At 48.5% G+C, this 21625-nt stretch overlaps 1 protein-coding gene across 2 annotated transcripts; it reads left to right on the forward strand.

Annotated features, from left to right (window-relative positions):
- Positions 1–2429: 2429 nt before the first annotated feature.
- On the forward strand, positions 2430–21593 carry DDX27 (DEAD-box helicase 27). 2 transcript variants are annotated; one of them, XM_069495574.1, is made up of 23 exons: positions 2446–2589; positions 3468–3614; positions 5100–5159; positions 5408–5573; positions 6153–6199; positions 6324–6410; positions 7521–7626; positions 9832–10005; positions 10634–10784; positions 11536–11606; positions 12678–12699; positions 12755–12854; positions 12991–13132; positions 13977–14130; positions 14806–14887; positions 14996–15173; positions 16671–16777; positions 16927–17029; positions 18742–18836; positions 18932–19055; positions 19454–19541; positions 20161–20235; positions 20354–21593. In XM_069495574.1, exons 1-23 carry the CDS (start codon positions 2500–2502, stop codon positions 20370–20372), a joined length of 2388 nt encoding a protein of 795 aa, XP_069351675.1. In that variant the 5' UTR covers positions 2446–2499; the 3' UTR covers positions 20373–21593. The 2 variants fall into 2 exon arrangements, with proteins under 2 accessions (XP_069351676.1, XP_069351675.1); XM_069495575.1 differs by lacking the exons at positions 11536–11606; positions 12678–12699 and having other exon boundaries at positions 2430–2589.
- Positions 21594–21625: the final 32 nt, after the last annotated feature.

Genomic DNA, 21625 nt, shown 5'->3' on the forward strand with positions numbered 1-21625 from the left:
GCTACTCGGGAGGGAGAGGTGGGAGGATCGGAGCCCAGGAGTTTGAGGCTGCAGTGAGCTATAATCGTGTCACTGCACTCCAGCCTGGGTGACAGAGCGAGACCCTGTTTCTAAAAAAAGTAAATAAATACGTAAGTAAAGTCTATTTGAGTTGAGCAAACATTGACATACAGACTTGACCTACATCTGAAAATGATTCAAAAACACATAGGCACATTCATGAACTCAGCTGGGTTTACTGAATGCCTACTCTGTGCCAAGCACTGCACTAAGCATTAGGGGTGCAGCACCAAGCCCCCACCCTTCTGGAGCTCACATCTAGTCAGACAGACTATAAATAAGTTCACCAAATAAATAAATATGACCCTTTCAAAGAGTGCTAAGTGCTATGAGGGAAATAAAAGAGGGATGGGATAGAGAGGGACTGCAAGGTGCATGCTGTTGGCTTATGGGGGTGGTCACAAAAGGAGACTCCAAGGAGGTGTCATTTGAATGGAATCTTGAGGACGAGAAAGAGCCAGTCACGCACTGAGCAGAGGGAACAGCATTCCAAACAGAGGGAACAGCCAGTACAAAAGGCCTGAAGGTGGGAGTGAGATTGGCTTGGTGAGGAACAGGAAGAGGGACAATGTGGCTGGAATGTAGGGTACAAGGAAGAGAGTAGTAGGAAGTGAAGCTGGAGACGGAGGCAGGGGCTAAATCATGTTGCCCACAGGAAGGAATCGGGCTTTTATTCTAAGAGCATTTGTAGTGTTTAAGCAGGAGACCAAGGCAGTATGATCTGGGCTTTTTGTTTGCTTGTTTTAGAGACGGAGTCTCACTATGTTGCCCAGGCTGGAATGCAATGGCTGTTCATAGGTGCAATCATAGTGAACTGCTGCCTTGAACTCCTGGGCTCAAGCGATCCTTCCACCTTAGCCTGGGACTACCGGCATGTACCACTGTGCCCGGCTCCTCATACATTAATGGCAAAATGGTGCAGCCGCTGCGGAAAATAGTTTGGTGATTCCTCAAAAAGCTAAACAGTGTTGTCCCACGACCCAGCAATTTCACTCCTAGGTATATACCAACATGAATTGAAAACAGAGACTCAAATAGATTTTTGTAAGACAATGTTCATTGCAGCATTATTCACAATAATCAAAAGGTATAAAGAACCCGAGAGGCCATCAACAGATGAGTGGATAAACAAAATGTTGCATATACATGTGATGTAACATATTCAGCCATAATGAAGTTTTGATACATGCTACAACGTGGATGAACCTTAAAAACCTTATGGTAAGTGAACTAGGCCAGATGCAACAGGACAAATATTGTATAATTCCACTTAGGTGAAAAATCTTGAATAGGTCACTTCAAAAAGACAGAAAGTCGATTAGAGGTCACCAAGGGCTAGGGGGAGAATGGGATGAGGGAGTTACTGCTTAATGATTACACAGGTTCTATTGGGGTGATGAAACAGTTTTGAAAACAGATAGTGGTGCAGGTTGCAACAATATTGTGAGTGCAATTAATACTATTGAATTGTATACTTAAAAATGAATAAAACGGTCAAACGAAAAAAAGACAACTGAAACTACTTTTGTGTTACAGCTACAACTCTGTTGCAAGTAGAAACTGTTGTTATGGAAGGGGCAAACAGCTGTGAGGGAGGATAGACAGTCCTGGGTGACATCATATAGGAGGCGGTGTTTTGGAAAAGTTGTGCAGAGGAGATAATTGCGAGAAAGTAAGATTTAACAGTAAGATTTTCACAAGCAGAAATGAAAGAGGAAAAGTTCCTGGAAAGCTCTGAGACTTACTTTGCTAAGATACCAGGAGCCATTGCCTGGGTTATATTCTTGGCTCTGTTAGTAATTGGTTCCGTGACCTCAGGTCCTCCCTGTGCCTCAGTCTCATTTGTAAAACCGAAGTGACAATGATACCTCCAGCCTAAGGTTGCTGTCACGATTAAATTAGTCAATGCATGTAAAAGCACTTAGATTAGTACTGGCGCATAGTAAATGTTAGATAAATGTTAGCTAGTCTTGTGCTTAATTTTCTTCTTTTTTATGAAAATAAATGTTTACTGTAGAACAAATGCTAAGAAATTAAAAATCACTTACAATCACCAGGCAGGAACAGTCACTGCTAACCGCTTGTTGTATTTTCTTCCACAACTTTTTGTACATAAATATGCACATATAGAGCTTATCAATGCACCTCTTTAGACTTTCTCCCACACCCCGCGCGCCCTGCTCAAAGACTCCCATTGCTTTCTGACCGCCGAGACAATGGAAATTGTCTAAAACAAAGCCACGCCCCCGACGTAATCACACGAAACCACGCCCCCAGATTGTCGCACGCGCATTGTAAGCGGTCGAAAGAGGGAGGGCGGCAGGGACAGCTCAAACGGAAGTGAAGCGTGGCCATGCGCAGTGACGACAAGGAGGTTGCGAAAAAGTAAGGGCCGCACGGGCAGCTGCGATCGCTTCCGGAAGTGGCTCCGGCGACAGCATGCTTGCGGAGCTCGGTTTAATTGGGACCATAGGCGAAGATGACGAGGTGCCAGTGGAGCCCGAGTCTGACTCCGCAGACGAGGAGGAGGTACGAGCCGATCGGGGCTGGGGGCACGGCTCCGGTCCCTTGGGGTTCCTTGACTGCTGCCTTTCCCCGTGACTGCGCAGACCCCTGTCCCCGAATCCTCAGCTGCCCCCGCCAGGCCGGGCGCTTTCCGGAGAAGGGTCTCACCGGGACCCCGAGATCTTCCCCAGTTTGCTCACCACTAGCTTTTCTCCACCCCCACGACTTTGCCCGTGTCATTTCTTTCGCCTTGCTGAACTCGGGATCCATTCACTGGCCTGAGTAAGAGAGATCATAGAGATCCCAGGTGAGCCCTGGTTCCTGCCCCAGGAGCCGTGGTCATCCGTCACTCATATGTTCAGAGAGACAGTGTTGATTGAACACTTACGTGTGCTAGACTTAGTGTTAAGCGTTGGGGACATAGCAATGAACAAGATGGGCGCCAATCTCCTGAAGCTCATGGTGGCATGGGGGCGGGGGGCGGTTGCAGACGTTACGGCAAGTAAAAAGGGATCAGTGTCGTGAAAAAAGTGCTTGCCCTTCCAAGATTCAGCCCAGATGTTGCCCCTCTGCACTCTGATCTGCCTACCTGACACATCCATTTGGATGTCCCATGGCCTCTACAAATTCAACTCTTCCAAAGCTGAACTGTGGTCTCGCTCACCCTCCCAATCCTGTTTCTGTCTCAAGCCAGAAACCTTAGAGTCATTCTTGACAGCTTCTTCCTCCTCCCCCCCTCCAGGCCTCTGCAAGCTAGCTCCTGAATCCCAGGCTTCTCCCTCTTCTCCATTCATGCTGTACCCACCCTAGTACAGTCCGCTGCCATCTCGTGCCTGGACACGTGCAGTCCAGATGTTCTTTCCTCTCAGCTCCATAGTCACCCTGCCTTTCCCTCTTCCCAGGAGCCCATCGTGCTGGGCAGAAAGCAGAAAGCCTTGCGGAAGAACCGCAGTGCTGATTTCAACCCAGACTTCGTTTTCACTGAGAAGGAGGGGATGTATGATGGCAGCTGGGCGCTGGCTGATGTCATGAGCCAGCTCAAGAAGAAGGTGAGACTGACAGTGATGGACAGTTCCAGACCTTGGGCTGTAAAGGTTGGACTGTGGGCTTCAGGGACTACCCCTGACCTCACTGCCTTTTACCTTCTGCTTACACTCAGCAGATGCTGGAACCCCTTTGAAAATAGGTAGTATAGTTTTTTTTTTTTTTTGAGACAGAGTCTCACTCTGTTGCCTGGGCTAGAGTGAGTGCCGTGGTGTCAGCCTAGCTCACAGCAACCTCAAACTCCTGGGCTCAAGCAATCCTCCTGCCTCAGCCTCCCTAGTAGCTGGGACTACAGGCATGCGCCACCATGCCCGGCTAATTTTTTTTTTAATATATATATATTTTTTAGCTGTCCATATAATTTCTTTCTATTTTTAGTAGAGACGGGGTCTCGTTCTTGCTCAGGCTGGTCTTGAACTCCCGAGCTCAAACAATCCGCCCGCCTCGGCCTCCCAGAGTGCTAGGAGGTAGTATAGTTTTGAGGGCGTGGGAAGAGGGGTCTTGATAGTATAAACTGTTGCAAAACGGATTAATTGTAGACTTTAGTTACAAACACATTCATTGATCTAAAGATGACATTTAGAAGTATCAAAAATATCTTATTTCCCTCACTATAAAACGTCCATGGTAGCTTTTCCTGGAGGAGGGAATGGTGAGCTAAGACTAACTTCAGTCTAGTATTAGGAGATACCTTCTTGATTTTATAGACATTAAAATGTGAGAAAAAAAAAAAAGTCCTAGAGGACTGTTCGATGTTTTGATGGAAACCTGTTCCATGTTCTGATGAAAATTTATTTCAGGTTTATTTAACAGATATTATATTTGTTGCCAGGTCTTGGCATGTAGACCCCATGTAATTAAGGACTTGGTCTTATGGAGCTTATAGTCTGGCAGGGTAGGAAATAATGAGACACATAATTGCACAGTGAATTGCATTTGTGGTAAGTGCCGTAGCAGGTCAGGGTGCCTTGAGTGTGCAGAAAGGGAGCCTACCATTTACTTACCTTTCTAAAGTTTTGCCAAGATCCGGCATTACTTGAATTTGCTCAGATTTCAATATTTGAATTAATTATGTCTGATTGGTAAGCAGAAGGGTTTTTCCAAGTATCATTTACGTATAATTCTTGCGTCTCTTAGTTATTCTATGGTTCTAAATAGTAAACACTTTCTAAAATGTGATTGTGAGCCAGGCGTGGTGGTACCCACCTGTTAGCCCCAGCTACCTAGAAGACTGAGGCGGAGGAACCCTTGGGCCCAGGAGTTAGAGTCCAGCCTGGGCACCCTATTGAGACCCTGTCTCTTGGGAAAAAAAAAAAAAAGTAAAATGTGGATGTTTGTATTGGCGCTTGGTAATTTAAAGTTTCTTCACAAATGGGCGGACAGACAAGGCTTTTCTATGTTAACATCTGAGACTTGACCCTCAGAGAAACCTGGCTTGGTCTCTTTCCCACATGTATATTTCTTTTTCATCTCTTTGTTTTTATTTGCAGAGGGCAGCCACTACACTAGATGAGAAGATTGAGAAAGTTCGAAAGAAAAGGAAAACGGAGGTGAGAACGAAAAGCAGTCACTTCTCGTCGCAGTTACGCCCGGAGCTTCACTCACACGACCCCACCATTTCTCCATTAGCCCGAGCTGGGGTGTGGCCGGGGCGGGCTCGCTGCTCTGGGTGCTCATTATCTTCCTGAAGGGCCTACACGATGTTCTGTCCACTTTGTACAGCTGCACGTTGCTCTTCTTAGGTTCTGAATTTCCTGAAGTTTACAGTCACCCTTGCTTTATTTTAATTTTTTTCCAGGATAAAGAAGCCAAGTCCCAGGGGTCGGAGAAGGAGAAAGAAGCGAAGGAGAGCTCCGAACCGGAGGAGCAGGGAGACCTTCAGGGGAAAGATGAGAAAGGCTCAGAGGATGAGGAATCGGAGACCGACTACTCTTCTGCTGACGAGAGCGTCCTCACCAAAGCGGGTGGGCGTTACAGTGGGGGTGTCAAATGGGGACAGGAAGTGGGAAGGCGTCACCTTCATTCTGTAGCAATTCCTCCCCTCTTCTGCACAGTTGATATTTAGGATCTCCTGCCTGCTACGTTGAACTCCTTTCTTTTAGATTTTCTCCTCTTTGGGCTTTTGTTCAGGGTGTTACACTTTGCAGGCAGTTGGAGCTTTCCCGTCTCTAGTCCCACACAGCCTCTGGACGCCTCTGACTCAAACTTATTTGGGGTGCCCCACATCAGATGGGTCCAGCCATGTAGTGGGTGCTCAGTAAGTACTTCTTGCAGAAATGTGTGCTAAAATATTGTAACGTAGCGTAGTGGTTGAGAGTCTGGTTTCTGGACAAGACTTGCCAGGTTTACCTCCTGTAGGCAAGTTACTTCACTGCACTGCCACACAGCGTCCTCATCTGTGAAACGAGGCTGGTGGCAGTGGCCGCCTCAGCCGGTGTGTGGGTGTAGTGAGGTTATCGCGTGAGCGGGTAGGGCAGTGCTCGGCAGCCTGCAAGTGCTCGGCAAGTCTGAGCCATGCTCATCAGCGGTGTTTTTCTCCATAGATACACTCAAAGTAAAGGATCGGAAGAAGAAGAAGAAGAAAGGACAGGTGAGCGTGGGTTTGGAACTCAGTGTGCAGCTCATTTTGGCAACCTGAAAGGATTTTTGAGGTCATTTGGTTTGTTTGGGCCTTTTTTGCTGACTTCTCATTCTCTTTTGATTTTCTGGCATAGGAAGCAGGAGGATTTTTTGAAGATGCCTCTGAGTATGATGAAAACCTCTCATTCCAGGACATGAACCTTTCCCGTCCTCTTCTGAAGGTAGCGGTTTCCTTGGGCAACTGTGGGATTATTGCAGTAGCCCCGAACTGGCCTCCCTGGGCTCTGTCGTCCACACAGGTGCCAGAGAACCCCCTTAAACAATAATTTCTGGCCAGGTGCGGTGGCTCTCGCCTATAATCCAAACACTTTGGGAGGCCAAGGTGGAAGGATCACTTGAGGAGTTTGAGACCAGTCTGAGCGACAGAATGAGACCCTGTCTGTACAGAAAATTAAAAAATTAGCCAGCTGTGGTGGTGCATACCTGTAGTCCCAGCTACTCGGGAGGCTGAAGTGGGAGGATCATTTGGGCCCAGGAGTTTGAGGCTGTAGTAAGATATGGTTGTGCCACTGCACTCCAGCCTGGGTGACAGAACAATGCCTTGTCTCTAAAAAAAAAAAAACAAAGTAAAAACCGTAAAACTTCTGTGTGACTGGTACAGAAAAAGGAAGAAAAAAAAAAAGAAAAAAACCCCCAAAACAATCATTTCCATTGTTTCCCTCTTCTCTAAGCCCTTCAGTGGCTTCCAGTTTCAATTGGCTTAAAAACCAAAGTCCTTCCATTGACCTACAAGACTCTGCCCCTTCTGGTCCCCTCTGATGACATCTCCTAGCACCATTCTGCTCTGGCATGCTGGCCTCCTTGCTGGCCCTCAGACAGGTTACGTATCCTCTTCCTCAGGGCCTTTGCACTTGCTGTTCCCTCTACCTGGTAAACTCTTCCAGGAATCTGTTGGGGTGCTTCCTCACCTCCTTCAGTGTTCAACTCAATATCCCTTGCTCAATGAGACCTTCCTTGACAGCCCTGTTGAGTATTGAACCCCTTCCCCCTTCCCTGGCCCCTGAGGCTGTTGCATTTTTCTCCATAGCGTCTATATCCACATGGCATGTGTTTGGGTTTCGGTCTGTTTCTTTTCCACCAGACTGTAAGATTCCTGAGGACAGGGTTTTTGTTTCTTTGGCTTACTGCTGTGTCCTCAGTGCCTGCCAAGGTAGTAGGCGCTCAGTAAACGTCTGTGGAATGAATGGAAGGGACTGACACAGTGACCACTTGTCTGGACGCTTGCCCTGTTTGTGTTGTACTGAGACCCCCCCCCCATCTTTTCTCCTCAGGCCATTACAGCCATGGGCTTCAAGCAGCCCACCCCGATCCAGAAGGCGTGCATACCTGTGGGTCTGCTGGGGAAGGACATCTGTGCCTGTGCAGCCACTGGGACAGGTAGAAAGGACAGGGACTCGGGGGTGGGCGGAAGGATGTTGAATCTAGAACAGGGCTCTAGGTTGACTTAACAAAAGGCTAATTTTGCTAAAAATGCTTAGTTTTTGAACTATTTGAAACGTTTGTAGAAATTCATATTGGATTGGTGGTTGTAATGGCTTTTGAAGATTTGGGAGGACTTAGAGTTGACCAGCTGCCATTTTGGCTTCATAGAAGTAGTTGACAGAATGTTCAGTTTCTGCCCTGTTCCCTGTGGCTGTAGTGGGAGGGAACTGGGGGCACAGGGAGGGTCCTCTTTGGGGGGAGTGGCTGAGAAGAGAGTGCCCAGCACAGCCTGGACTACCCATCCCAGCGGCAGGAGAGCTGGGGATGGGGGGATGGGGGGCAGGAGGGACGGGGCCTCTCCATCTCGGCCCCAGCATGAAGTTGCCTCTCTGTCTTTGCTCTCTACAACCCGGGAGTGAGGGGAGAGACGGAGTGAACAGTCCAGTCCTTAAAATGCTGTGATGAAGACAGAATCGAACCCTGTCTACTGCCAAGACGCAGCCTAAAGGAACAGGACGGTCGGCTGAGTTGGCCTGTTCCTGCAGAGCCCAGGAATCAGCTTTCCTGTGAACCCGGGTGGGATGGGTCAGCGATCCTCAGTTCTGTCTCTTCAGGTCACAAGTGACAAGTGACAGCAGTGTATGTGCTCAGCCCTGCGTGGGCCATTCTTTGCAGCACTTGGTCCCTTCTCCCAGACCACGTAGCCCGTGGCTGCGGCCCAGCATGTGCAGTGTTGCATTCTAAAGACGACCTCTCCTTGTTTTGTTGGGCGTTGGCCTCTTTCCATCTTGGGGAGAGAGTGAGAATTGCCACGCTTTGCTCGTTCACATGCTGCGGGCAGGAAGTTAAATGATTTCATTTTTTGGAGGCAGTTTGGCAGTAGATTGATTGTCTCACTCTTAAAAGTGTTACTGTGAGTTATTCAGTTAACCTATTTAGATTAATTTATGCTGAAGAAACAAAGATGGACTTTTCAGAGGCTGAGAGGGCTGGCTCACTTCCGTATTTGGAGCAAGTGACAAAACCAGGGTTTTAAGAACTATGATTTGTAATGATTAGCTTCTTTAATTTTTTAAAACATTTCTGATTTTGAATAGATAATACATGTTATGATTAAAAAATCAAATACTTTAGAAAGGTGTACAGTAAAAAAAGTTCCCCGGCCAGGTGTGGTGGCTCAAGCCTGTAATCCTAGCACTCTGGGAGGCCAAGGTGGGAGGATCGTTTGAGCTCAGGAGTTCGAGACCAGCCTGAGCAAGAGCGAGACCCTGTCTCTACTAAAAATAGAAAGAAATGATCTGGACAACTAAAAATATAATAGAAAAAATTAGCCAGGCATGGTGGCGCATGCCTGTAGTCCCAGCTACTTGGGAGGCTGAGGCAGGAGGATCACTTGAGCCCAGGAGTTTGAGGTTGCTGTGAGCTAGGTTGATGCCACGGCACTCACTCTAGCCCGGGCAACAGAGCGAGACTCTGTCTCAAAATAAATAAATAAATAAATAGTGCAGGAGAAGAGGTTCAGTCCAGTAATGGGTCACAGGGTCACAGTTCAATGGGTCTGGGGAAGGTCATCTTCATTTAATCCTCTTGGGGTATCTCTGGGACCACGGCCTCCTGGCCCCACCATGTTTGGCCCTTCATAGGAGTAAATATTTTATAAAAGGAGTGTTCACCACTGCATTGTATATTAGTGAAAAACAACTGAAACGTCCAACCATAGAGATCAGTTAATTCTATAATGGAAATAGTAATGTACTAGAATACTATGCAACCATTTTAAAAAAGGGAAGAGTATTTAAAGAAATGGAAAAATATACATTCTAAAGTTTTTGAAAAAGGAAGGATGCAAGACCAAAATTTGTTTTTTTTATATTTCTGTCTGTAAAAAAAAAAGATTGGTAATATAGATACCATTATGTTAATAATGTTTCTTTCTGGTTGGCTGGATTATGGGTGATTTTTGTTATTTTCATGCTTTTTGGATTTCTGAGAGATTTTTACACTGCCCATGTGATTCAAGAACATAAAAAAAGTCCTATGAAAAATAAGTTGCTTCATTTCCTCCTGACCAGACTTGCAGGTTTTCTGTGCTCAAATGATAGCCCAACCCTGGAAGGGATTGACCCTCTTCTCGTTGCTTCCTTGCTGCCCTCCCTCCAGGTAAAACTGCTGCTTTTGCCCTGCCCGTCTTGGAGCGTCTCATCTACAAACCCCTCCAGGCCCCAGTCACCCGCGTGCTGGTGCTGGTCCCCACCCGAGAGCTGGGCATCCAGGTGCACTCCGTCACCAGGCAGCTGGCCCAGTTCTGCAACATCACCACCTGCCTGGCTGTGGGTAAGTTTCTGGCCGAGGGCTGCCGGTCCCCGAGAGACCGCGATGTGGTAGAGGATGGACACTTTCCGCCATCTGCGGGTGACGGCCTTTATGTTGATTGAATCCACTTAAAACCCGGATGACGTTTTCATAGTACATAATGGGGGGGAGGATTTGACTGAGACTTAACAAACCTTGAAAAATGACACCTCAAAATCATGGGAAAAAACCTTTCTCAGTATTGCATAAATTTAGGATATAATTTCTGCTTAGCGTGAATAATGAACTAAATATTACTTTGGGGAGAGGTTGCCCTCCCTGTGCAATTGGAAATCAAAGTGATTTTTGTCTCCATGTACAAAGACTTCGTCAATTTCCAGAGCTCCTTCTCTCAGTGCTCAGATGGTTTGATCATTCTATTCTGGAGTGTCTTTGCGTCGCCATCGTTTTTGATTTTCTCACTTAGCACAATTGCAATTTCATAATCTGACTGTCCCATTGTGTTGGAATATCTATGAGCGTGGGGCCTCTGTCAGTCTTGTTCTTTGCTGTTTCCTCTGTATCTGGCATGAGGCCTGGCAGGTGGCAGGTATTGGGTTAATGCTGGTGAGTGACTGACCTGGCCATCTGGCGGGGCTCTCCTCTGCAGGTGGCCTGGACGTGAAGTCCCAAGAAGCAGCTCTTCGGGCAGCGCCGGACATCCTCATCGCCACCCCGGGTCGGCTTATCGATCACCTCCACAACTGCCCTTCCTTCCACCTGAGCAGCATCGAGGTGCTCATCCTGGACGAGGCTGACAGGTACACGGCACATGGCGGGGCCCCAGGCACTCTGGGATCCCAAGGCCCATGTCCTGGCTATGGCTCTGCCGCCCTGAGTTATTCTTCGTGGCACTCGGCCATCGCCTTTGGTGTGTGATGCCAGTTCAGCTGCTCACACTGGGGCCTCCGTCCATCCTTAGCCCACATTTTCCTGTGTGTCTTTCTCTTTCGGTAATATGATGGTTAAGAGGTAAGGTGGGTCAAATGCCAGCTTTGCCACTTCCTGAGATTTGGAAGCATTGTTTAGACTATCAAAGCAAATTATTTGGCGTTTGTAAATGGGGGATAAGAACAGTACCCGCCCCACGGTATTGAGGGTCCAGGGAGTAATGCAGGGGACAGGCCAGTGAGGCTCCTGCAGACGGCCTCTGGGATGGGGGGGTACTGGGGGGGAGCTCCCTCTCCCCAACTCTATGCCCCCTCCCTCCCTCTCTCCTCCTGCATCCTGCATGGGTCCCATCTGCTCACCTCTTTCCTTCGTGACTGAACAGAATGGACTCCTCAAGAACAGGACCGATGACGAGGGTGGAGGCAGGGCAAGGCAAGGCGGTCACAAACAGCCCGAGAGCATGGGAGGTTCCCTCAGATTGAAGCACCCCAGGGCTCCGCAGCTCCTTAAACAAGCATCAGATCCCCATTACCTCCGTCTCTCCCAGCTCAGTGGATGGCAGCTCCATCCTGCCAGGTTCAGGCAGAATTCCCGGCATCTGGTTTCATTTTCACACCCCAGCACACCCATTGGTACAGCTCGTCTGCACAGCCCCACCTTGGGGCTTCTGCATTTGCTGATCCCTCAGCTGGAGCAGCCTCCTTTGCCTCCTTCATGTTTTTGCTCCACTTGTCACTTCATTAGGGGGCCTTTGCTGCCCACTCTGTCGGTCCCTGTCCTGCCTTGCTCATCCTCTCCTGCCCACGTCCTCTGGCTGCTGGGCCTCTCTGACTTACTGCGTTGCCACCAAGGGATCGTGTAGCATTTGTGTTCCCCCTCTCCCCTGGGACACGGTATTCCTGAAAGGGATGCTGCCGTACCCCCGCGCCTAGGGCCGTGTCTAGTACGTGGCAGGTGCTCAGTGAGTATTTGTTGAACTCTGATCGGCTGGTACCCCCAGAACAAATGAAGCATTCCTGAGGCCTGGAGGAGGTAAAGGGGACCATTTGAAGCCAGGGGGACATGATCTGACTTAGATTTTAAAGGGGGAGATTTAAAGGGGAAACTGTATTCTTAAAAGATGTCAGTGTCTTGAAAGAATGAGAGAGGCTGAGGCAGCGGTTGAAATTAAGGAGACTAAGGAGGCAGGACAGCTCGGTGCCAGACCTGGTCCTAGACTGGAGCCTGTCCGGGGTGGGGAAGTGCCGGAATCAAAGTAATCTCATAGATTATTATTATCCACAAAGAGAAGAAGGTCCGTTTGCCGCAGAGAGACCTGGCAGACACCACCATGTCCAAGTGAGCAAACACACATCCGCGGTTCTGCAACAGACTGCCCACCGCTGCGTCCTAATGGGGTGGACACGAAGGGCACAGCCTCGCCCAGGAGTGTTCTCCCCACGACGATTTCTCTGTGTCAGTGACCAGGAAACAATTAGACAAATCCATTGTGTGAAAAGGGTGAGGGGACTTTTCTAGATGAAGGGAGGCTGAAGAGCTGTGGCAGCTAAGTATGAGAACTTTGGTTTTTGGACAAAAACATAAGACAGTTATAAAATGACACTTTTGGAACACTTTTGAATGTGGCCTGGACTTTAGATATTATTCAGACACTTAAATGTTTGTCTTGGGTGCGATGATGACATTGTTCTGCAGGAGAAGGTCACTGTCCTTAGGAGTTGTGAGTTGAGTCCTAAGCACAGCCAGTGACAGCCGAGAGCTGTGTGCGGTTCGGTGTCCCTCACCGTGACAGAAGAGCGCCCAGCCCTGTCTGGCATATCCCTTCTCTTGCTGCTTCCAGGATGCTGGACGAGTACTTTGAGGAGCAGATGAAGGAGATTATCCGAATGTGTTCCCACCACCGCCAGACCATGCTCTTCTCGGCCACCATGACGGACGAGGTGGGCCGAGGGGCTTCTCCATGGCGGGTGGCAGGCATGCTCGGGCCTGAGCAGGCTGCCCGGGGTGAGCGCTGCTGCTTCCTCCTTCCCTGCCTCTGTGCCGAGAGCCGAGCAAACCCAGCTTTGTGCTTGGCAGGTGAAAGACTTGGCTTCTGTCTCCTTGAAGAATCCCACCAGGATATTTGTGAACAGCAACACGGATGTGGCTCCCTTCCTGCGGCAGGAGTTTGTCCGGATCCGGCCTAATCGGGAAGGGGACCGGGAAGCCATTGTGGCAGGTGGCAGCCCAGGGTGGGACCAGGCAGGGTGGGCTGGTGGTGTCCACACCGATGCGCTTGGTTTTTGCCCATGTTCCACGTGCAGTCCCCCTGTGCAGGGCCACACTGCTGCTCCTCCACTGCCTCCTTCCTCCCTGAGCCTCTCTCTTCTTTACTGCCTCGCCTGTCCTCTTGTCCCGACGAACTCCCACGCCAGCTGCTGCTGTGGCCCGGCAGCCCAGAGCGCTGCCACGTGTCACCTGGGTTATCTCGTAGCCTCTGGCCGGCTCTCTGCCTCGGTGCGGCCCTCTGTGACTCTCCACACTGCAGACCACCGAAGATGATTGCCCACAAGAGAACATTTGCTCTCCTTGTGTTATTTGAACACCCTGCACTGGTTTCCATTGCTCTCAGGCTAAACTCCCTTGTGAGCCCTGCAGGATGCTCTGGGACCTGGCCCTTGGCTGCCTGGGGTCCCCAGCTGTGGAGGCTGCTCCTGGCTCCAGCCACATGTCTGCCTGTGCCAAGCTTGTTCCGCCTCCAGGCCTTTACATTTGCTCTTTCCTCTGCTTGAACCTTCCCCCAGTCTTCCTGTGGATAATTTCCTTTGTCATTCAACCTAATGTCACCTCTTCAGAGGGGCCAGCTCTAAAGCCACCTTCCCTGTCCTCCCTTCACTGTCCTCACCTTTATCACCCTCGGGAATTGGCTTCTCTGTCTCCGCCCTAAAACGTGAGCTCCATGGGTCAGGGACTGTGCCCAACTCCCCCAGTGCCAGGCACAGCAGTACACGTTGGATGACGAGGGGTACTTGTAGGATAAGAGCCTAGAGTTGGCTGCTGGCTCACTCTTCTCTCCCTCCCAGCTCTGTTGACGAGAACCTTCACCGACCACGTGATGCTGTTCACACAGACCAAGAAGCAGGCCCACCGCATGCACATCCTCCTGGGGCTCATGGGGCTGCAGGTGGGTGAGCTCCATGGCAACTTGTCACAGACGCAGCGGCTGGAGGCCCTTCGGTAACATTTGGGGCAGGGACTGGGGCTCCCACCCACCCTTCTTGGGCAGGGCAGATAGTGGGAAAAACAGGACCTGGAGGCCGGATGTGGTGGGTCATGCCTGTAATCCCAGCACTTTGGGAGGCTGAGGCAGGAGAATCGCTTGAGGCCAGGAATTCCAGACCAGCCTGGACAACATACCAAGACCCCATCTCTAAAAAAATTAGCTGAGAGTGGTGGTGCACACCTGTAGTCTCAGCTACTCGGGAAGCTGATATAGGAGGATCACTTGAGCCCAGGAGTTTGAGGCTCCAGTGAGCTATGATGACACCACTATACTATAGCCCAGGCAGCAGAGCCAGACCCTGTCTCTAAACAAAACACAACACAAGACTCCAAGTGTTATTTTAGAGCAATGGCAGGGGACACAGCATAATCCTTGCTTTAAATCTTTTTATCTAACACTGTGAGGTCACCACTCAGATGCATTTAGAACTCTGACTTTTTAGCCTCGGGGGAGATGACCCTTGTGCCCTAGGACACTGGTCCCCAGGGTGGGAGCTGTTGAGGGGCCCCGGAGGAAGCTGACTGGGAAGGACAGCACGTCTTACTCTGTTCTCTGCCGGCTGCGGCTCCTGTGGAGCATTATCGGGGTAGGGTGTCTGGAGGAACAGCTCTGTTTGTGGCTATTTCTAGGCGATTTAAGGATGAACAGATTGACATCCTCGTGGCCACTGATGTGGCAGCCCGTGGACTTGACATTGAGGGGGTCAAAACGGTGAGCAGGCCCTGTCTTCCTTGAACTTTTGGTGGGAGTCTTTTCGTGTCCTCATGGCTCCCCGATTCCCCTGCCAGGTCGGACCGATGCTCAGTATTGCCCTTGCAGGTAATCAACTTCACGATGCCCAATACCATCAAGCATTACGTCCACCGGGTGGGGCGGACAGCGCGTGCCGGCAGGGCCGGCCGCTCCGTCTCTCTGGTGGGCGAAGAGGAGCGGAAGATGCTGAAGGAGATTGTGAAAGCTGCCAAGGCCCCTGTGAAGGCCCGGATACTCCCCCAGGGTGAGTGGGCACCGCTGCCACAATGCAGGGCGGTGCGGGTGGCTGGGCAGGGCCAGAGCGTAGGGGCCGCAAGCAGGCACTTTGTAGTCAGGAGCCACATTTGGATCCCAGCTCTGCCCCTTCCTCGCTGAGTGACCCTGGGCAGGTCCCGCCTCACCACTCTGAGCTCGACTTCCTGTGTGCGAGAGGGAATAATGGTGGAATTATGAACGCAGAGCCCCACTCATAGGTATTTTCCTATAGGAAACTGGGAAGAGAAGGTCTCTTCTTGGGGCAAAATTCTCACTAATGCCTTCTCCTTCCTATTGGTGGGCCACTGAAGGTAGGGAGGAGATCAACTCTCATCCTTTTTAAGTATCTTTCATTCTTTTTTTTCTTCTGATCCTTCAGGGTCACATAAAGCACATCCTCTTTTAAAATTATTTTTTTTAAGTTATAAAAATAATACGTAGTCATTGTTGGAAATTGGTCAATAAAGTAAGCAGAAGTGTAATTGTAGGTCAGAGAGCTGACCGCTGTTAACATTTAGGTACATATCCTTTCAGACCTTCGTCCCCTCATAGATCTCTCTTCATTTGTATTTTATTCCTTCACTCCGCAAACGGTCATTCAGTACTGCTCCGTGCCCGGTGCTGTCTGTCCTGCTCTGGATGCTGGGCACCACGGGGCTGACATGTGGGTGGGAGGAAATGCCAGCAAATAAGCTGATCGTGGATGTGATTGGGAGTGACAGGAGGAGAGTGCCTACACAGGAAGGCCGTTCAGGAAAGGTCTCTGAGCAGCTGGCAGTGGAGCTGAGAACCGGCCGCTGGGAGCTGGGGCAGGGGGCACTGAGCCGGAGGAGTGGGGCGGGGCCGTGAGGGGGGAGCAAGCTCGGGGTGTGAGTACAAGGGAAGGAAGGGCAGGGGGCTTAGGACATGGTGAGCAGGGGGACACAGGTCAGAGAGGTAGGTAGGGGTCACTCTTAGTCTGGGGGTCTGTGAAGCACAGGAGTCACACATTGAACACGATTTTCTACGTCAGTAAATACACAGCTTCGTTATTTTCATTAGCTACATAGTAGTCACCCTTATTTTTTTTCTCTTTTTTGTTTTCATTTTTTTTTTTAATATGAAGGGCTGGGGGGTTGTGAGGAGGGTTGTGCAGTTGCCTTGTTTGTTTTTGTTGAGACAGAGTCTCACTCTGTTGCCCTAGGTAGAGTGCAGTGGCATTATCAAAGTTCACTGCAACCTCCAACTCCTGGGCTCAAGTGATCCTCCTGTCTCAGCCTCCCGGGTAGTTGGGACTATAGGCGTGTGCCACAATGCCTGGCTGGGTTTTTTTCCCCTTTCTTTTTGGTAGAGATGGGATCTTACTCTTGCTCAGGCTGGTCTCGAACTCCTGAGTTCAAGCGATCCTCCTGCCTCGGCCTCCCAGAGTGCTAGGGTTACAGGTGTGAGCCACTGCGCCCGGCCAGTCACCCTAATTTTTAAGTTCTTTTTATTCTCTTCTCTCCAGATGTCATCCTCAAATTTCGGGACAAGATTGAGAAAATGGAGAAAGATGTGTATGCAGTTCTGCAGCTGGAGGCAGAGGAAAAGGAGATGCAGCAATCAGAAGCCCAGGTGAGGCTGCGAGGGGGCTCTCGTCCTCACTGCAGCTCAGTAAGCAAACCACAGCGTCCCTGTGGGTCCTGCCCTTCTGACGTTTCCTGCTGCTGCCATGCCATATACTAGCAGGGACAGGCTTCCACAGGCCTCCTTTTGTCCCCCAGATCAATACAGCAAAGCGGCTCCTGGAGAAGGGGAAGGAGGCAGCAGACCAAGAGCCTGAGAGGAGCTGGTTCCAGACCAGAGAGGAGAGGAAGAAGGAGAAAAGTAAGTTGGGGAGTTTCTCAAACAGATAGACAAAGAGTTACCATGGGACTCAGCAGTTCCACTCCTAGTTCTATACCAAAAAAAAACTACAAACAGGGACTCAGACAGATACTTCCTTTGCACTATTCCTGATGGCCAAAAAGTAGAAACAGGCCGGGCGCGGTGGCTCACGCCTGTAATCCTAGCACTCTGGGAGGCCGAGGTGGGCGGATCGTTTGAGCTCAGGAGTTCGAGACCAGCCTGAGCAAGAGCGAGACCCCATCTCTACTAAAAAAAAAAATAGAAAGAAATTATATGGACAGCTAAAAATATATATATAGAAAAAATTAGCCGGGCATGGTGGCGCATGCCTGTAGTCCCAGCTACTCGGGAGGCTGAGACAGGAGGATCGCTTGAGCTCAGGAGTTTGAGGTTGCTGTGAGCTAGGCTGAAGCCACGGCACTCACTCTAACCTGGGCAACAGAGTGAGACTCTGTCTCAAAAAAAAAAAAAAAAAAAAAAAAAAAGTAGAAACAATGTTCATCAGCAGATGAATAGATACACAAAATGCGGTACACACACGTGCGCACACACACACAATGGGGTGTTATTCGGCCATAAGGAAGTTCTGATACTTGCTATAAGGATGTGAAAGTATTAGGCTGAATGAGATAATCCAGACACAAAAGGATAAATGTTGTCTGGTTCCATTTATGTGCGGCCCCTAGATAGGCAAATGCACACAGACAGGAGTAGACTGGAGATTGCCTAGGGCTGGGGGAGTACGCAGAGCTTCTGTTTAGGATGACAACAGTGAACGGCCTCCAAAACAGTGAGTTTTGGAAACAGTAGTGGTGGTTGTGCAATATTATGATGTAATTAGTGCCACTGAATTATACACTTAAGAATGGGTAAAATGGCAAATTTTATATAATATATATTTCACCACAATAAAAAATGTTTTAAAAGGTCAGGAGATATTAAATATATATTCCTGTCCAATGCTAGAAGACAAAACAATAATGAATTCACATTGTTCTACAATTTACTTTTTCACTTAATTTTGTAGGTTGGAGATCATTTTATATAGACTCATATATAGCTGCTCTTTTTTTTTTTTTTTTAATGTCTGCGTGGTCTTCCATCATGTGGGTAGATCACAATTTATTAACTAGTCCTGTTGAGGGACAAATCCAGTTGTTTGCCATTATGAACAAGTGATGTAATGAATAACCTTGTACATTTGCCTTTTTATAATTAAGCAAGTATATTTGGCTAGCAGGAAAAATACCTAAAAGTAGAGTTGTAGGTCAGAGGGTATATGTATTTTTAATTTTGTTAGAGATTACATAGTTACCCTAAATAGAGGTTATAGCACCAATTTCAGAAACTGTATTCATGGGACAAAAAACTAAGGGTGTATATGTTAAATTTCTGTGTTAAAAATAGAGTTATAACTATATGGTGGGAAGTTGTGGAGTAGTATTAAATATAAGTGACCAAAATCCTCAGTTTTCATAACAGGAGGTCAATAGATAATGAAGGTCTTAAATGGATTAAGTGAGAAATATTTGAAAAAACATGTTATTTGGTGAGATGGAGGTAATTTTTGGAAGAGAAAGTGTCGCTTTTCATTTTACACTGTTATGTACCAATTTAAAATATATGCACTTCTTATTGTGAGTTTTAAAAATGATATAAAATTGTCCCTAAAATCTGCGTTCTTATCCCAGTTGCCAAGGCTCTGCAGGAGTTTGACTTGGCTTTAAGAGGAAAGAAGAAAAGGAAAAAGTTTATGAAGGATGCTAAGAAAAAGGGGGAGATGACAGTGAGTGGCATCTCCTTTGGAGTCTGGGCTCACCCAGTGGGAGGGGTCGGAGTGGCCTGGTCTGTTCCACACTCACAGCTCCCCCTTCCTACCAGGCGGAGGAAAGGTCCCAGTTTGAAATCCTCAAGGCGCAGATGTTTGCCGAGCGGCTGGCCAAGAGGAATCGCAGAGCCAAGCGGGCCCGAGCGATGCCCGAGGAGGAGCCAGCAAGAGGCCCTGGTAGGCGGATGGGAGGCCTGGGAGAGCTTGTAGGGAGGTTTTCCCTGAAACCTGTGCTTGTGGTCAGGGACAAAATTGGAGGGATGATGACAATTACCCACATTTTTTAATTAGTATGTACCAGTCTGTATGTATAGCTGTCCCTTTATTGGTCCAGGGGATGGGGTAACCCCGTGGTTTGGTTGGTGGGGAGAGCTAGGATTTGAACTCTGGTCTTTCTGACTCTGGAGCCTAAGTCCTTACTAACTGCTACTTGCAGGAACCAGTGAAGGTAGAATGTAATGCAGTCTTTGGATGCCAGAACATCCACTGAATATGGAATCATTACCCTGAGCTTAAGGGGATTTAGCAGCTTGGGCCAAGGAAGATCTTATTTAACCCATACTCTCTGTGCACAGCCAAGAAGCAAAAGCAGAGGAAGAAATCTGTATTTGATGAAGAACTCACCAACACGAGCAAGAAGGCCCTGAAACAGTATCGAGCTGGGTAGGATTTTAAGTGATCATGGAACTGTTGATGTTCCAATGGAAGCTATAGGTCTTTTCTCTCCTTCCCCACTCCCAATTCTCACATACTGGTAGCTTTATAATGTATAAATTCAAGGGCACCTGTCTGTCCTCCAACCCACCTCCCTGGAAGCCCATCTGTGGACCCCAGAGTGAGAACAGGAGAGAGCTGTTAAGGTACTGCTATCCCTGCCTTGGAGGTAAAATAGCACATTTTTGGGTTTAGAAGTAGTTTTGTCTCAGGGGAGTGATTAACTCCTACCTCTCAGGGTCAGTCCTGGGGATCCCCAAAGAATCCTGGCTTGCTCTTAGGAATGTGTTGTCCTGCCCCACCCCAGGGGTGGGGACAGACTCATCTTCCCAAGTAGTCTTATTATACGCAGGAGAAGGGCCTCTTCCAACCTTGTTTTAAAGCTGAGCCCTGACTTCCAGCAACTCATGTTATCAGATGGAAGCACACAAAGGCTTAGGACTTAGGCCCCGAAAATGCTGCATCCCAGTGACCTGCTGCTCCATGTGGGAGCTGGGTGGGGTGGGTGAGACATCACTCATTCGTCCAAGAGCTTGCTCGTTTCAGCGTCTCATCTTCTCTCCCACAGCCCTTCCTTTGAGGAAAGGAAACAGTTGGGCTTGCCCCACCAGAGACGAGGAGGAAACTTTAAATCTAAATCCAGGTGATGTTGGCAGTTTTGGAGGGCCTGAGGTTGTGACTGGGATTAGAGAAGAAACTTTCATGGAAAAGCAGCTTCTCTGTCCTCTTTCTGGTCTTAACTCTGCTGATTTTCTTAATAGATACAAGAGGAGGAAGTAGCCAAGGATGCCTGAAGAAGTTCGTGGAGCAGCCCTTAAATCCCTTCCCTGTGGGAAGTCATCTTGGCTTGGTCTGTCTTTTCTCTGTTTGTAAAAAAATTTTTAAGGCTGTCATTTGTACATTAAAAAAAAAGTTGGGAGTGGTGGTGGTACATAGCTGTTACCTAAGCATCTTTGTCCATCAGCCAAGCGTCCCTTCTTGCTGATTAGCTTTCATATAACTGATATACCAGATGGAAGCTGTATTTCTTTTGTGGGGCAGGAAGAAACCAATATAATTATGTATCTTCTTACTGTCCCTTCCTCAATGACAAGGTCTTCCCCCAGTCTACTAGCTTGGCACTGCCACATACAGTTAGGATGCATAATCTTTACGCTTGTAGAGAGGCTAGGTATGGAATGAGGAAATTCTTGTTAGAAGTTCTCTTCCAGCCTGGGCAACATAGTGAGACCCCATCTCTTAAAAAACAAAAACAAAAAGAAGTTCTCTTCTGTTGATGTTGCAGAATTAAGAGCTGTCATTTACTGATCACCAACCGTGTGCCAGACAGTCTGCACTGAGCGGTGTCTCATTCAACTCACTGTGCTCCTTTGTGGCAGGTAGTGTTATCCCCATCTTTCCAATAGAGAGAGAGAAGTTTGGGAAAGACTAACTTTCCAGAGTTGCACAACTGGCAATTCAGGTTTTTGAAACCATCATCTACTTGAACCTATGCCCCGACTCTTACTTTTCTGCTGTGGAAGTGCTGCCGGAGAAATGGAAGCTCAGAGGGACAGAAGGAGCCCTGACACCATAAATTACCTCCTTGCTGTAAAAACCTGTTTCTACCATGCAGAATGGTGGTTCTCATCCTTTTCTGATTCACAGGTCCCTTTGAGAATTAGATGAAAGCTGTGGAGCACACCTTGGGAAAACTGTAGTTCATGTTATATATAATTTCAGGGTGTACATAGACTCCACCCCTGCAGCTTAAAAATTGTAATAGTTATCCAGTAGCACATACCCTAGACACTAAATTGTGTTCAATGCTATTCATTCAGCATGTACTCCACCATCAAATTGGTAGTAACTGATCAACACTTAAGTGCACATAAGGAAGTAACATTCATCGGGTGTCAGGCAGGTGGGAGGGAGAAGGAGGGGATGGGTAAATTCACACCTAATGGGTGCAGTGCACACTGTTTGGGGGATGGGCACACTTGTAGCTCTGAGTCAGGCAGTGCAAAGGCAATGTATGTAAACTAAACATTTGT

The sequence above is a fragment of the Eulemur rufifrons genome, chromosome 20 (assembly GCF_041146395.1).
Source record: "Eulemur rufifrons isolate Redbay chromosome 20, OSU_ERuf_1, whole genome shotgun sequence".
NCBI classification, from domain to species: Eukaryota; Metazoa; Chordata; class Mammalia; order Primates; family Lemuridae; genus Eulemur; species Eulemur rufifrons.

Coding starts and splice junctions, on each gene's coding strand:
- DDX27 (XM_069495574.1), top strand. CDS start 2,500: ATGCTTGCGGAGCTCGGTTTAATTGGGACCATAGGCGAAGATGACGAG. Junction 6,411..7,520: donor TTTCCCGTCCTCTTCTGAAG/GTAGCGGTTTCC, acceptor TTTTCTCCTCAG/GCCATTACAGCCATGGGCTT. Junction 19,542..20,160: donor CTGAAACAGTATCGAGCTGG/GTAGGATTTTAA, acceptor TCTCTCCCACAG/CCCTTCCTTTGAGGAAAGGA.